The sequence below is a fragment of the Asterias amurensis genome, chromosome 5 (genome assembly GCF_032118995.1).
Source record: "Asterias amurensis chromosome 5, ASM3211899v1".
Lineage (NCBI taxonomy): Eukaryota > Metazoa > Echinodermata > Asteroidea > Forcipulatida > Asteriidae > Asterias > Asterias amurensis.
The window spans coordinates 23,173,674-23,189,620 of record NC_092652.1 but is presented as its reverse complement, the minus strand read 5'-3'; the positions used below and the strand labels follow the sequence as shown (position 1 = coordinate 23,189,620).

At 38.9% G+C, this 15,947-nt stretch overlaps 1 protein-coding gene across 1 annotated transcript; it reads left to right on the top strand.

Moving 5' to 3' along the window:
- The first annotated feature begins 10,829 nt into the window (after positions 1 to 10,829).
- On the top strand, positions 10,830 to 15,705 carry LOC139937745 (trypsin inhibitor ClTI-1-like). The gene is made up of 3 exons (XM_071933034.1): positions 10,830 to 11,028; positions 12,446 to 12,492; positions 13,028 to 15,705. Exons 1-3 carry the CDS (start codon positions 10,986 to 10,988, stop codon positions 13,190 to 13,192), a joined length of 255 nt encoding a protein of 84 aa, XP_071789135.1. The 5' UTR covers positions 10,830 to 10,985; the 3' UTR covers positions 13,193 to 15,705.
- The last annotated feature ends 242 nt before the right edge of the window (positions 15,706 to 15,947 follow it).

The window sequence follows — 15,947 nt, the reverse complement described above, 5'->3', positions numbered from 1 at the left end:
ATACTTTTTTGCTACAACTCCCATTGGTTTTGTACACGTTTTCCAACTGTGGACCTTTCCCGAACCGTGGACCCTATTGTCCTCTTTTGTTTGAATGTGTATACCAGTGGTTACTGTTTATATGAATACAGCGTGTCGTAGCCGAGCAGTCTCGCTCATCTGACCCAAGCTCTGGGCCCAACTATAAATATTGCTTTACATTGTCTGCTAAGCAAAAAAAATAGCATGATACCAGTCACAAATTATACATGGTTTGGCCGGTAACCTTATTCTGGTAACCATAATTGTGTTGTGCTAAGCTATTTTTGTGCTTAAGCAGCTCTGTGAATCTGGGCCCTGATGTTGTCAGCAGCAGTGTGTGACTGTGTGGGTTCGAATCCAGCACACGTCACGCGTGTCTTTGAGCAAGACACCATAATTGCTCCGTAAACAGCGTTAAAGAATAGGACCCCTTTCAGTTAGTGTTCTCTGATGAAAGTTGAACTGAAGCAAAGAAAAAAAAGTTTACCATTCATATTTTTTAAGATATATTTATTAATATTCATACCATATTTAAACAACCAAGAGAGGTAACCAAATTACATAAAAGAACATTTAAAACGATTACCCTGTATTAAAATCTAGCATAAAATAAGACAATGTTCAAAATATGGGAAATATGGCCTTAGCTTACGATCCGAACCGGACCTTCGTTAGAAGTAAAATTAAGGACATACATAAATAAATGTTTAAATATAACAACGGCCTTGTTTTACAATAAGTCTGCAACACGTGTACGCCTACGTGTCTGATGTGCGTGTTAAGCATTAATTATAGACTTGTAGGGGGCAGGGCGGGGGGTACCAATTAGTTGCATCACTAATTATTAAAGTATCATACAAACCATTAAATGCACCGGACACCTTTGGTAGTTGTCGAAGACCAGTATTTTCACTAGGTGTATCCCCAGAAAGGTGTTAAATAACACAATTATTATTTGCTCTTCATTGCTCGTTTACCAGGTAAGTTTTTATGCCAACAATTATTCTAATTCAATTCAATTCAATTGTTTATTGTCACACATATAAATACATATACAGTGAAATTCAATTCGGCTTGTGAGTCTAAAAATATTAACAATTACAAAAATTACCAAAAATACAGAAAACCCTAAAACCACATAGGCATACAATAACGAACAAAATAATTAACAGTATGCGCAAAATATGCAGAGAGACAATAACAGTAACAAAACTGCAAACCGCAAAAACAAATTAAAAAGAATTAATCATTAAGTAACCTTTTAATCATTAAAGCATTAATTATAAACTCGACATGCGTCATTTTTATATTTAAAAAAACTCAAAATAGTTATTAATGTTAATTAAGAGCCCATTGAGTAACGAGGTTTCTAGTTTTGGAAGGAGTTCTTAGAAAATAATTTACGGAAGGGCAAGGATTTAGAAGGATCGCCTCCCTGAGAACCATGCGCGACTTGATTCAAGTCCCGTTCTCGTGTGAAGGGTCCCTAAGCATCACAAAACAATAGTTTTCTAGTGATGGGCACGGGATTGAGACTTGAGTCAAGTCTAGGCAGCCCGGGGCTGTAAAATCCCCAGGGAGCTGAGAAAGGTTACAGATTATAGGAATGTTAATGGCCCAAATGACCATGCCCAGGGCACGTAAAGCGCATTGATACGTCATTGAAAAAATGCTTTCTATTGTTGATATTCCCGGACTTTAAAGGTAAAGTACACTTCGGTTTTTGAAACCGTTCGATTGTTTTAATCCAGTTTAAAAAATGTAGAAGTACAGAGTAAAACTAACCTCTGAAATTTATTTCAAAAGACTGTCGTGTTTTTTAGATATTGCTGGAAAACCAAAGCGATTCATGTCCTAGCAGAAAGAATGATCCTTAGGAATACAACGATCTGAGAAGCGCCAAAGACACTGGACACTACTGGTAATTGTCAAAGACTAGTCTTCACAGTTCGTGTATCTCAACAAATGCATATAATAACAAACCTGTGAAAATTTGAGCTCAATCGGTCGTCGAAGTTACGAGATATTAATGAAAGAAAAACACACCCTTGTCGCACCATGGTCACACGAAGTTGTGTGCTTTCAGATGCTTGATTTAATTCTAAATCTGAGGTCTCGAAATCAAATTCGTGGAAATAACTTCTTTCTCGAAAACTACGTCACTTCAGAGGGAGCTGTTTTTCAAACAATTTTTTATCAACCTCTACCCATTACCCGTAATCAAGAAAGGTTTTATGCTAATAATTATTTTGAGTAATTACCAATAGTGTACACTGGCTTTAAGCAAGCAGTAAGGCTTCCCGGATTCAAATATTGGTGCATAACAACTCACAACTTTTTTGTTTTTACATATTTCGAAGTGAAATGTGTCTTATTTAAAGACACTTGACAGTTGACACTATTGGTAATTGTCAAAGACCAGTCTTCTCACTTGGTGTATCGCAACATATGCACAAAATAACAAACCTGTGAAAATTTGAGCTCAATTGGTCGTCGAAGTTGCGAGATAATAATGAAAGATAAAACACCCTTGTCACACGAAGTTGTGTGCGTTTAGATGCTTGATTTCGAGCCCTCAAATTCTAAATCTGAGGTAACGAAATCAAATTCGTGGAAAATTACTTCTTTCTCGAAAACTATGGCACTTCAGAGGGAGCTGTTCCTCACAATGTTTTATACTATCAACCTCTCCAATTACTCGTCACCTAGTAAGGTTTTATGCTAATAATTATGTTGAGTAATTACCATTAGTGTCCACTGCCTTTAAACGAAAACCAGAAGTTGGAAATCATTTTATATACTCTTACTACCATAATCCGCTAACATGTATTATACATTCTAATTTAACATGTTCATCAAATTTTAAGCTTTATTCGGTTATAATGGGATGTAAGGCATTGCATGGAGAGCTAGAGGTATCATCGATGTATTTTACGTTTGCGGTCAAAACCATGTGTTCATCTTCTTGTTATAGGACGATGTGTTCTTTTAAGTATTTGTCTTGTCATAATTCTACAACCGCGGAGTAGACGTGTTTAAGAATTCGGGGGACTCCTCTACGAGACTTCTCAGTTCTAAAAAGAACTGTCCTTCTTAGTATATTATTATCTTATACAGGATTTTAGGCATTGCATGGTAAGGTATCAATATAAATTTGGTTTGCAGTAACACCACATGCGTGTATCTACTTGCCAGGTAAAGTTTGATCTTAGAAACGATGTTTTTCTTTGATATACTACCGCGGAGTAGAGTTATCAGATTGTTCGGGGAACTTCTAGGTTCTAAAAAGAACTGTCCTGCTTTTTAACTACTACCTTTGGGCAGAAGGTGTAGAACATTTGCTGGGACTACTACTTTAGCTTATGGGATCGTATAATTAACTGCACTACCGCGGAGTCAGTTCGTGGGTTGGTCTCTTGCTCTTTTTTTTTTTTTTTTTTCTGTCTCGAAGTCCGAGTAGCAGAATAAAATTCTGCGTTGATTTGACCAAACGGTGTGATGTCAGCGAGCGATGATGCCAAGTTACCTTGGTAACATGCACTGGAGCGGGAACACTCAGCGCAACATAATCTCCGTTTCGTGCGATAAGAGGTCCAGCCATGCGATGGAGCTGGAGATAGCGAGAGCTCCGTAGGTTGCGTTCTAATGGACGCTGGATCATCCTTTATCCTTCACCTTTGTCATCATGATTTGTTCAGCTAGACGGCGGAAGGGAACTTCTTATTCGTCATCTTCGTCCTCCGCTTCTCCTATTTCTACTACCTCCACACTAATTAATGATCTTTCAACTCTCTAAATACAAAAGAGTGAAGGCACTCTTTGAAGAGCCATATAATGAGGGACAACTCTTTTTTTTTGAGTGGTCTTCCACTCTTTTAGATTGAACTTTGCATCTTTTTGAGTGATTTTTCACTCTGTCCTAAGGTGAAACCCTTCCAAAAGAGTGAAATAACCACCACTCTTTTTAAAGAGTCATATGAAGGACAACTCGAAATGTAAATAATGGTGTTTTTCACTCATTTACATTTAGAGAGAACAATGCGATTTTCACGATCGTCAATAATAAGATAAACATAGTTGATATAGTCCCTCACTCGATTTCTCCTCTACTCACTGAGTACCTTTTTAACAGTTTCTATTTTCTGTAAATGACCTTCGAGCTATTGCAATTTGTTCTAGTTTAACTTCGTATTTTTTTGTGAGGGGGATGCTGGAACCGTTTCGTTGCAGTTGATCACGCACGTGAAGTCTCCTCGATCCACCAAGCAGATGCTTAGAAAAACTTGCAAAAGGGAACTACAGTTTTAACTGCTCAGAAAGACCCCTTCATGAAAATAAAGGCACTCCCTTGTGCCCCCCCCCCCTTCTTAAAACATGTTATCCTTGTTTCGGTGATCTCAGACATCTATTCAATTTTAACTCACAAAATTAATAGAGTTTTTCTTTAAAGATACCCAAACTAAGATATCCAAGTTTCGATACCTCTGACGAAAGTTCATGGCCCAATTTGATAGAGCTGCTTCTGCAGAACATTTTGCTTAATACCAGTTTTCTGATTGAAGCAACACTAAGCATGAACCAGTTGCTTTGTGATACGGTATTTAGGCTGGTAATCTTACTCTGGTAAGCAAAAAGTCTTGTGCTAAGCTACTTGTATTGTAAGTGCTTTAGCAACTCTTTGAAATTAAGCATATGTGGGTGTATCCACGTCAGCATGTTTTGATAAGTAAGACCTAAAGTCTAACTGCCCTATATATACCTCACGGTATACTAAACCTCAAAGACACAAACCGTTGAGAAAAAGAGTATCACTGTTCTTAGTGTGCATAGAATGAGTGTGACGACTAGTTATGTAAGATCTAGACATTGTACATACTCGGCACGAAAGGAAGAAAAATAAAAAATATACGAAGCTAAGTTTTGGCCATTATGAAAAGTGTCAGCATGGGTGAAACTTACACGTTGCTTGGAAAACAACAAATAAAAACTTTCACTTGTTCAGCGCTCCCCCTTGTTCTTTACACACACAGCCTTACGATCTGGGCCCAATTTCATAGAGCTGCTAAGCACAATAATTTATTTGCCTAGCATGAAATTTCCTCCTTGATAAAAACAGAATTTCCACGTGAATTTCAGGATAAGCAAACAACTCTATCAAAGAAAACATTGTGTAACTTCTCTTACATTCAAATATGGGGATGATAAAAAGTGATATATCTTTCCATAACCGCACAGAACTTCGAAGTGGAACGTTAAACAAACAAAAGCATTTACTACCCAAAGCTGATGTACTTCTTACCGCAGGTGTCTTTATTGACATTAGTTTTCAGAGTCATTACCAGACGTACACAAACCCTTTACAAGAACAATATACATATATATTATAGACAACAGCTAATTACCGCGGGCTTACGTGTATTAGAAGAATGATTAGGCAAAATGTTGAAATGTTGACTTTATCGCATTGGATGGTGTCCAACTACGCACGTAGTTGTACAAAATGTTCACTGTGTACTTCATAAACGGATACAATACAGACCACGACTCCTAGCCTACACTATCTTTGTATTTTGTCCCATCACATTATCAGCTTTGTCTGTAAAACGTGACTATTGTAGTGAATCATGTTGAGACCCGAGTAAACACGGGCCATATGCTGTCTTAAAGGGACACACCGGCTTCGTTTGGGCTATTTGGGCTACAGAATAGACTAAGATATGACTTCAAAGGTCTTCCGTGAATAGAGAAGAAGAGTGCCTCAAAACAATCATCAAATTTTGCCTTTTTCTATTTTCTAATAAAACAAAGCTCGCGTGATAGTGAGAGGGGTAGTGGCGTAACACCGGTGTAGCAGGGGTTTCCGTGCCCCACCCAAATACAGCGAACTGTATACACAAAGTTCGTCTGATAGCGCCCTCTATTGATTCATCCTTCTTTATATAGGGCACAAAATTGAGTTCCCTGTTCTTCACAAAAATGCCACTTCGTAATGATTTCCAATTGGGAATGTTGTTCTTCTAATTCGATTGAAAAAAAAGGGAATCTTAAACAAAAAACATCGGGAAAACTTTGTCGTAATGCTTTTCGATTGGGAGAATTTCGTTATTCTAAATCGATTAAAAAAAAACATCAGGACATTTTTTGAGGATGGCACATGCCTCCGGGGGACAGATGTTCCTAGAACAACAGATTGCACCAGGAGCATCACGCGTCACAACATCCAAATATAAGTGTAAACACTTCGATCTCGAGGAAGTATAGGGAGGTGTCCCCCCCCCCCCCTTACACCCAACGAGTGGCACCCATTTCCCCGCCCAAATCGGACACAATTCAGTTTACACCCAACGGCAACAATGTCATTTTTTTAAAAATTAACATTATTACTTATTCTTTGTTGTATTGGTCACACTTCTGATGAATACAGTCGAAATGTTAATCAATAACAACAACAAAAACATGTTTGAAAGTATCCTGTTTGTACTAGTTATAGGTCCAGGATTCAATCGAATCTAAGGCCACTATTGCTGTTCTCTGATTACTTTACGGGCGTTGTTAAACACGAGATATTATTAGTATGGTGGCCCTGAAGGGACATCGCATATCGCAAACGTGTGCGCACACGTGTGCAATGTCGTGAAACAATTCGCAAATATGTGCGCACACGTATGCAATGTCGTGAAACAATTCTCGAATATGTGCGCACACGTATGCAATGTCGTGAAACAATTCGCGAATATGTGCGCACACGTCTGCGAATATTATTTGCGATGTCGTGAATTTTATTGCATACCATGTTGCATACCTTTGAATAAAATGTCTAATGATCTGGGGGGTTTCTTTCCAACAGTGAGATAAGCGGTAGTCATTGCAGCAGTAGTCTTTGTTGTGAGGCAAGCGAGGCGTGTGGTCGTCCTTGGCCTGGTGCCAAGTTCCTGGGTATACACATGCTTTACAGAGGGAGCCTGCTGTAGCGCCACAGTACTCCCTAGATCGGTAACAAATTATCCACAACTATGACATCATCCTAATGGTATGCAACATGGTATGCAATAAAATTCACGACATTGCAAAACAAATCGCACTCGTGTGCGCACATATTCACGATTTGGTTCACGAAATTGCATACGTGTGCGCACATATTCACGATTTGGTTCACGAGATTGCATACGTGTGCGCACATATTCGCGATTTGTTTCACGACATTGCATACGTGTGCGCACATATTCGCGAATTGTTTCACGACATTGCATACGTGTGCGCACATATTCGCGAATTGTTTCACGATATTGTATACTTGTGCGCATATATTTGCGATTTGTTTCACGACATTGCATACGTGTGCGCACACGTTTGCGTTATGCGATGTCCCTTCGGGGCCACCATATATTAGACCCTTCTTCAAAGTACACGACTTTAACAGAATAAACGATTAAGTCTTTCGTCCAGACGACAACTTGGAGCATTTCGAGTGGGCACATTTAGTCGACCCGTGGTTGACTACTGACCAGCAACGTACATGCGCAGTGACGCACTCACTCGAACGACTCATTTGGAAGACTAGTCAATCTTCAGCCTTTTCCCTACTGTGTCACTGGTTCCTCTCTGCGCCGTATACATGTTAGAATAGAAAATAGTGTTGGGACCAAGGGCTCAAGGCTGGTTCCAAATGGTCGACCACAGTAGTCAACCAATGGTCGACCTTTTTATTTTAAGGTCCCTTGAATATAAATATTATAACCAATGCACTTTGTTTTTAATACAATTTAATAACTCACAAAATACTTTGCTAGAATTAACGGTGGAAAAAAAGTCGAGTAGACCTACTTTGTGATTTCTTTTAGAAACCCCTTGCCAATTACGCACTAATGATGAGACCTGAGTTTAATTAACGTCATTTGGGCAACATTCTCAATCGTTTATAAAAAAAAACTGTTACTGCATACGAAGGTCAAGTCTCGTTCTCAATTTTTCAAAATTGATTTGTAAAGCTAATTTTACTTTTAGATAATTCATGGCTTAATTAGACTAAACAGTTGTTCATGGCCATAAACTACGTAAATCCAATGATGAATGTATACTTTTTGTAAAGAAACCCCAATGTAGAAAGCTTACCTTAAAATATTACTGCTGTAGTTTTTGAAAAAATAGTAAAACACTGCACGAAAAAAAAGTTTTTTATTCCAAAATAATTTTCGTCTCAATTATTTTCGTGACTTGTTTTACTCGTTTGTAATGAAGTAAAGGGCCTGTTTTTGTAATGACTCTGAGAGTTAATGTCAATACAAACTTACGTGACAAGAAGTACAGCAGCTTTGGTTCGTATAATGCATTTAGAGAAACATTTCTCTTCAAAGTACTACATTAATGCAAAAAATATATCACCTTTTATCCCCAAAATCTATTTCGTTCCCAAGGAGGGAAACAATTATTATTCGGAGGGAACAAACAAGTTGTATCAATAAATTTGTTAACCTTTCCCGCTAGCGATATTGTATTGATAAAATAATCTGAAATTCTTAATGCACAATGGGTATGGCGATTGCCTCCATGCTCCCTGGGGCCAATTTTATAGAGCTACTTAAGCAAAAAATTCTGCTTAAGCAAAATAATCAATGCTTAGTAAAATCAGAAAACCGGCCAAGACTCCACTCAATTGTTATGCTAAGTAAACAATAGCTCAATACCAGTTGCAAGCAATGTATATGGCATGACAATTTTGCCAGTAACCTGTGTAAAATTAGCAAGCTATTTTCGTGCTTATCCAAAATTTTTGCTTAAGCAATTTAATTTACAATTTCCTCATGAGGTGCCCTTTACCAATGAGAAATGCCGTGGTGCCCTTGCCCTTTCAGTGTAACAAGATTTTCGAGTGTTTAGCTGATGAAGTCGTTCTCCTCTTGAAAAGTTTTGAGAAACATTTCACGTGAACTAAACAAACTATTATATTTAATTACTTCGTCACAATTATGTGCTTCCCCTTTTTTTTGTTTAGTGTGATCACGTCTCAATCATTCGTAGAGCACGGATCTCCTGCTTATTTTTTTTTTTTTTTTTTTTTTTTTTAGATGACAGAATATCTCATTAATTATGACAAATCTGAAATGTTTTCAAGATTTGTAGAATTCCAAAGCGGAAACGTTGAAAAGTTTTGTTGAAAAAGCTTGTCCTGCATAAAGGGTAATGTAATTATTCGCATGTTGGTCTATAGCTGTACAATCCCGGCCAAAATGCTTGGGGCACCCATTCCTAAAGTTATATAAAACAATTCACTGTGCACTTCCCATTTAATTCACAATTTAAAAAAATGTACCCCGCCCCCGCCCCGCCCCCGCTCAATGTTGACTGTAACTTACAAGAAGATCGGCAATTGGAACCAACATTATTGGAACCAACAATGAAAGGGGGCAGGGGGGCCCAACGAGATATGGCCGGGATTGTAGCGACCAAGTTAGCGCTTGCGCAATATTTGCGAAAAGATCTTTACGGCAAATTGTGTAGAAATTGATAGCGCCCTCTTTTGAATCAACTTACTTCACCCCATGTTCATTTACCGTAATGGGGACACACACGCACTTTAGTTTTGTAATCTAAAGTGAAATTGTTGTTATCTTTTCGATTACAAGATCCTTGCCAACAATAATTAGGCCCATGTATCTGATTATATTTGCATATTAAAAGAACTATCTTATGTTTACATTGGCGTTTGCTGACGTGTACAACAAAATAAAAACAACACCGACATCAATATTAGTTAACCATTAAACGAAGTCAACAAGACGATATTAAAGATATGTCAGATTTTTGGCCCCAAACATTGAAAAATAGATTTGTTTTGAGTGAATGGTATTTCAAAGAGTATCACCCGCTCTAACGAAAAAGGGTTTAACTTTTATTTTTAATGGTCAGGAAAACGTTTCTTATAAAACACATAAGAATTGGTCACGTGATATATTGTCGGGATCCCGACAAAACTATTTCACTTTATTTCACTGCTACTAACAATTGACGGACTTTTTCGAGCAATGGCTCAAATGAAAGCTTGTAACTTTCTCGACCCCCATCAAAATACTTATTGAATTTTAAATCAAAATGTTGGGGTCAAATCGGCCAAAAGTCTGACATAGCATCTTTAAAGATAACGATAACAACTTAGAAACCACAATAGAAAGAGCTTGTCCAGTGCAGATAATAACGTGTGGTAGAACATCATGCCATACAGACTTGCAGACAAGTCGTTAAATGTCTGTCGCAACCATGGGGATGCTAAGATAAACAACAACAAAGAAACAAACAGTTGGAGTCATTAGACTGAATGACTGTGGTGGAACTTACAACTATCACAAACTGTTCGATTGTTAATTCATGGTGCAAGGACCGCCCGAAACATCTATTTGCGTTTACAATAAATGTGTGCAACCTTGTGCCATATCAGTTTTAGCGATAAGAACCCACGTCCTCACCGTAAAAAAAACAAATCATAATCGTTTGAGTAAAGGTCGATTTTAGATTGCAGTCTGGCTTCTCATGCAAAGTTTGCACACTATGGACCTTTTCGAAACCACGGCTTTGACTTTGGATTCGGCTTCAGGCCCCGTCCTCCCGTATGAAGCCCTGAGCGGGTACGCAAAACACACGCAATATTGTAAAACAACTGCGGGGCCAAGCTAGCCTGAGCCGAATCTGGAGCCGAAGCCGTAGTTTCGAAAAGGGCCAACTTCTTCCCCATGGTTTGCACCACCACTTATTCTACCAGCAGGCACACGGGCACGTGATCACTATGCAAATTAGTTCCCGATAGTTTACAGGTCGCTATTTATTCTTCTTAGCTATTGGACTGTAAATAAACGAGACTCTATAGACTATCAAAGCTATACAAAACAGTAACAACACTGTTTCCAGAATACAGATCAGAATTTTCTTTCAACATCACAACAAGGTGTCGTAACTGTGCTACAAACAACACCATGAGATCAGTTTATGTTCTGTTGGGGTTGTTCGCCATTGGAGGTAAGCTCAACAACAATTTAGTTATTATTTGGAATTTGAGGCATGGTGAGGTATCAATGGTTTGCGGGAACACCATGTGTGTATATACATGGAGGAATAATTATTCCTCCATGGTATATATTTGCCAGGTAGAGTTTGCTCTTTAGAGAACTGTCTTGCTGTTATACTCTACTACCGTGGAGCAGATTTTTCGGGAGACTTCACAGTTCTGAAAAGGACGGTCCTGCTTTGTAACTATATACTACCTGGGCGGAAGGTAGAAAATCGGCCGGAACTACTTGGCATTATAGGATCGTTATTAAAGACACTGGACACTGTTGGTTATTGTCAAAGACTAGTCTTCACAGTTGGTGTATCTCAACATGCATAAAATGACAAACCTGTGAAAATTTAGGCTTAATCGGTCGTCGAAGTTGCGAGATAATAATTAAACAAACGAAAAACACGGTACCGTGTCGCACCATGGTCACACGAAGTTGTGTGCTTTCAGATGCTTGATTTCGAGACCTCAAATTCTAAATCTGAGGTCTCGAAATCTAATTCGTGGAAAATGACTTCTTTCTCAAAAACTACGTCACTTCAGAGTGAGCTGTTTCTCACAATGTTTTATACCATCAACCTCTCCCCATTACTCGTCACCAAGAAAGATTTTATGATAACAATTATTTTGAATACCAATAGTGTCCACTGCCTTTTAACTGCACTACCACGAAGTCAGGTGACGGATGTTTTATTACCCAACACCGATGTGTAAAAGCACCACCGAGTAGGCCTATACTTTTCCTAGTATGCACTGTGGACAAAACAAAATCTACGGGATTGTACATAACTCGGGAACCCTGACCACATTCCAGAGTAGATGATTGTTATACCAGTGGAGACCATTGAACGTGCTCGTCCATTCGATTGTTTAAGTTACGTTTTAGTTTGATTTTGGACACTTTGGGTAAACAACAAATATTTACGAATACCGTAGTCTAGTGGTTAGACCGCAGGACTTGCAACCTCAGGTTGGGGGTTCGAATTCTACCAAGCTAACTGCTGATTTCACAATGACTAGAAGAGTTGTTTTAGTTGCTGAGTCACAATTTTCTTGACTCGTGCTATGCATATTAACCAATGATATTATGAGGGAGATCGGCTGTTGCCAGATCGGCTGTTCCCTTGTGTGGGTTAGCGAGTTCCCTTGAATTGGATTGATTTTTGATTGAATTTAATTGTTTTATTTATAAGCAATACATGAAATTGTATTCCCTTGGCGGGAAGATCATCATTCTAATTAGACAAATACTTATTTAAAGTAATACCCGTTAATGCAACAATTGAATAATGGACTTAGCAAGACCATGGCAAGACCATGTCAGACCACGATGCAGTTATAGTATGTTTTATTAGTTTTTTCAATTCTCAATTGTAGTTGTCCTTCTGGCTGATGGGTGCAGGGCCACAAACACCGAATGGAAGGTGAGTTACTCTAAACCACTTGGGCGCTGATTGAACCATAGCTTAGAGGGAAGGTACTTAAAAACTTCTCATTTTGAGATACATCATATATGAGCAAGTTCGAGTGCGGCACTAGAGTCGACTACAGTCGACCATGGGTTGATTTTGCCTGGTACCCAGGATGTATTGAATGCATAGGTAACCATGGAACATTGACCAGTGGTTGGCAAATGGTCGCCACCCGAACTTGCTCATAATTATCTTGGTGATCGACGACGACGACGACGACGACGATCTCATTGCATTGCAAAACGTTTTTATTGTATTTTATTTATTTTTGTCAAACCATAGTTGATGGATCAGGTTTATTCAAAAATCACTATGCAAAGTGTTTAAAAAGGGGAATATTTGTCGCTGTCACACGCTGTGACTGCCGGAAGTCCGGATTCTTGCACCAAAAAAACATACGCTCTCGAGGCATGCTTCCACAGTCCAATGACAGAGGGAAAAGAAGAAATTACAATATTGTTCTCTGTTTCTTATTTTTCCGGTATAGTTACCTAATTTCTGTAAGAAATGGGAGGACAGGACAGGATGCCCAAGGAATTATTCCCCGGTCTGTGCGGACGGCAATCGACAGTTCCCCACTGACTGCGTCATGTGCCAAAAGATAAAAGAAGAAAGACTCACCATCAAATCGTACAGGGATGGGCCATGCTAGACTCCAAAGGTCGACGTATAAGCTATTCACACGACAGCAATAAACAGTGGTCCCTTGCTTAATTTAAGCAGATTTAAAATCTAGCAATTGTTGACAAGATTTTACAAGGGGCCTTGGATATACAAGTACACAATAGTTAGTCCTTTCACACGAGGTACATTTTGTAAAATTGTACAACCATGCTACAATGTAGCAAGGGATCCTTGCATGGCTCTCGTGTGAAGGGTCAACACAGTGTATTTGTATTTAAAATAAAATATATATAATATATATAATTATATATCAAATTGCTTCGTGCAGGACAGAGCACTGGGCATGATCAGCAGTAAGGGTCTATAACACGAAGTAAATCGACTCATGTTCTCAGAATATTGAAATGGATGTCCTTGGAAAGCCATACTTTTTCGGATTTTTCCTATCGTAGAGTTTGACCCTCGCCATTATTTTAGTGAAGCCATCTTACAATGTTTTCTCTCATTCAAATTACTATACATTAAGTAAGCCCGGCGAGGGCCCAATTTCATAAAGCATGTATATGCGCAAAAATTGCGAAGCAGAGGAAAATATTGCTCATCAAAACAGGTTGCCGGTGTCGGATGCAATTATGTCCTCTATGCAATACTATCCGGAGGACAGTATTGCGTATGCAGTACTATCCGGAGGACAGTATTGCGTATGCAATACTGTCCGCCGGACGGTTTTGCATATGCAATCGTGTTCGCCCGCCCGGTTTTTGCATAGCCCCGGACACGATTGCATATGCAAAAGTGTCCGGAGCATCTGACACCGGCCCGCATTCCAATGAGTTTACATTGTTGTGACTGGTGTCCCACTCATTTTTCGCTTAGCAATTAAATTTGTTAAGCATTATTTTCTGCTAAACAGCTTTAGGAAAATGGGACCCTGTTGTTCATGTTGGTATCCGTTGGTTTCCGTGTGCATTATTACTGGTGTTGAATTTAGGGCCATGGGATTTTGTTGTAAAAGATAAAGGTTTGGGTTGGGGTATATAGGGAGGAGTAAACATAGTTGGGACTGGGTGGAAGGTTAGGTCAGGGTGTACCAGTAAGGCTATTGTAGTATAAGTAGGATTTGAAACTTTTCATGGTGGAAAAACGATATGGAAAGGTTTGTGGTAACACCATGTAATGACTGTCTCTTTGAGTAAGGGTGCATGGTTCTAAAAAGAACCGTTGGTTTCAACTTGACGTTTCGATCGGTTGCTTTGATCGTCTTCTAGAGAAAAATGCTATTATGACAAGGTTATCCGATAAGGACAAGGCTAAGGGAAAGGAATGGGTCGTGGTGTTGACAATGTTAAGGTAAGATTGAGGTTAAAGATAAAGCCAGGGTACGGCGTTATGTGTAAGGCTATAGCGGGGGGTTAGGTAAAGGGTACTGGGTGGAGGAAATGTTAAGGGTAGGGTTAATCCTGTAAAGGGTACTGGGTGGAGGAAATGTTAAGGGTAGGGTTACAGGAAAGGGTAAAGTCAAGTGCAGTGTAGGTGCAAGGTTAGGAAGGCTAATGAAAAGGGTAAATGAAAGGTTTACGGAGTGAAGGAAATAGTGGGCGTAAAGGCAGGAGTGAAGCAAAGGGTTAAGAAGGCGAAGGGTTCAGGTAAAGGGTATAAAGGGGTGCAGGAAAATAATGGTACAAAAGTTTGTGGGCTAAGGCACAGAGGGTTAGTTTGAGGGTAAAGAGTAAATCTATGTTTAAAGGGCCAGCAGAAGAGGAATGGGTATAAATAGAGGGATAAAGGGGAGGGAGGGAGAAAGGTTAAAGGAACACGTTGCCTTGGATCGGACGAGTTGGTCAAAACAAAAGCGTTTGTAACCGTTTTTTATAAAATGCATATGGTTGGAAAGATGTTTTAAAAGTAGAATACAATGATCCACACAAGTTTGCCTCGAAATTGCGTGGTTTTCCTTCTACTGTGCGAACTAACATGGTCGGCCATTTATGGGAGTCAAAATTTTGACCCCCAAATGGCCGACGTGTTAGTCGACGAGGTAAAAGGAAAACCACGCAATTTCGAGGCATGTTTGTGTGGATCATTGTATTCTACTTTTACAACATCTTTCTACCCATATGCATTTTATAAAAAACGGTTACAAACGCTTTTCAAAGACCAACTCGACCGATCCAAGGCAACGTGTTCCTTTAAGGCAAAGGTGTATTTGGGGTAAGGGGAAATGTGGTACGAATTATTATTTATAATTGCTTGAATGTATTGTACTCAACATGAATGTATTGTACTCAACAACTAATTCGAAACATTCTAATTGTCTTTTAAATATCATTTATCAAGTTGTGTTCCTCACTTCCTGTATTTAAGACTATTGGTTGACTGTGAATGTATTTCTCACTCAATAAATTTAATTGCATCGATGCTTCACCAAAACAACTTCTGACGAGGACATTTTTTATTGATTTTGCACAAACAAAAACTTGTTTTGTTTCAATTTGCTGTAAAATGATTTCATTATGAAATAAATATAAGTGCACATTTAAACTTGGTTATTTTCATCATTTTGATCCCCTTTGTAAGTGAAAAAAAAAGGAAGTCTGCTCCAGCCAATTTTGCTAGTCGGGCCGATATTTCTGGGAGTTCATTGGCACCAAAATGGCTGAGAATATTCCTCCTTGTAGACAGGGTGACAGTCCATCGGACTATAGTCCATCAAGCTCTCGCTGGAACCCATTTGTTCTCCAGTGTGGAGAGAAGCAATCATGATAAAGTGCCTTGCTTAAGAA

Coding starts and splice junctions, on each gene's coding strand:
- LOC139937745 (XM_071933034.1), top strand. CDS start 10,986: ATGAGATCAGTTTATGTTCTGTTGGGGTTGTTCGCCATTGGAG. Junction 11,029..12,445: donor GGGGTTGTTCGCCATTGGAG/GTAAGCTCAACA, acceptor TCTCAATTGTAG/TTGTCCTTCTGGCTGATGGG. Junction 12,493..13,027: donor CCACAAACACCGAATGGAAG/GTGAGTTACTCT, acceptor TTTCCGGTATAG/TTACCTAATTTCTGTAAGAA.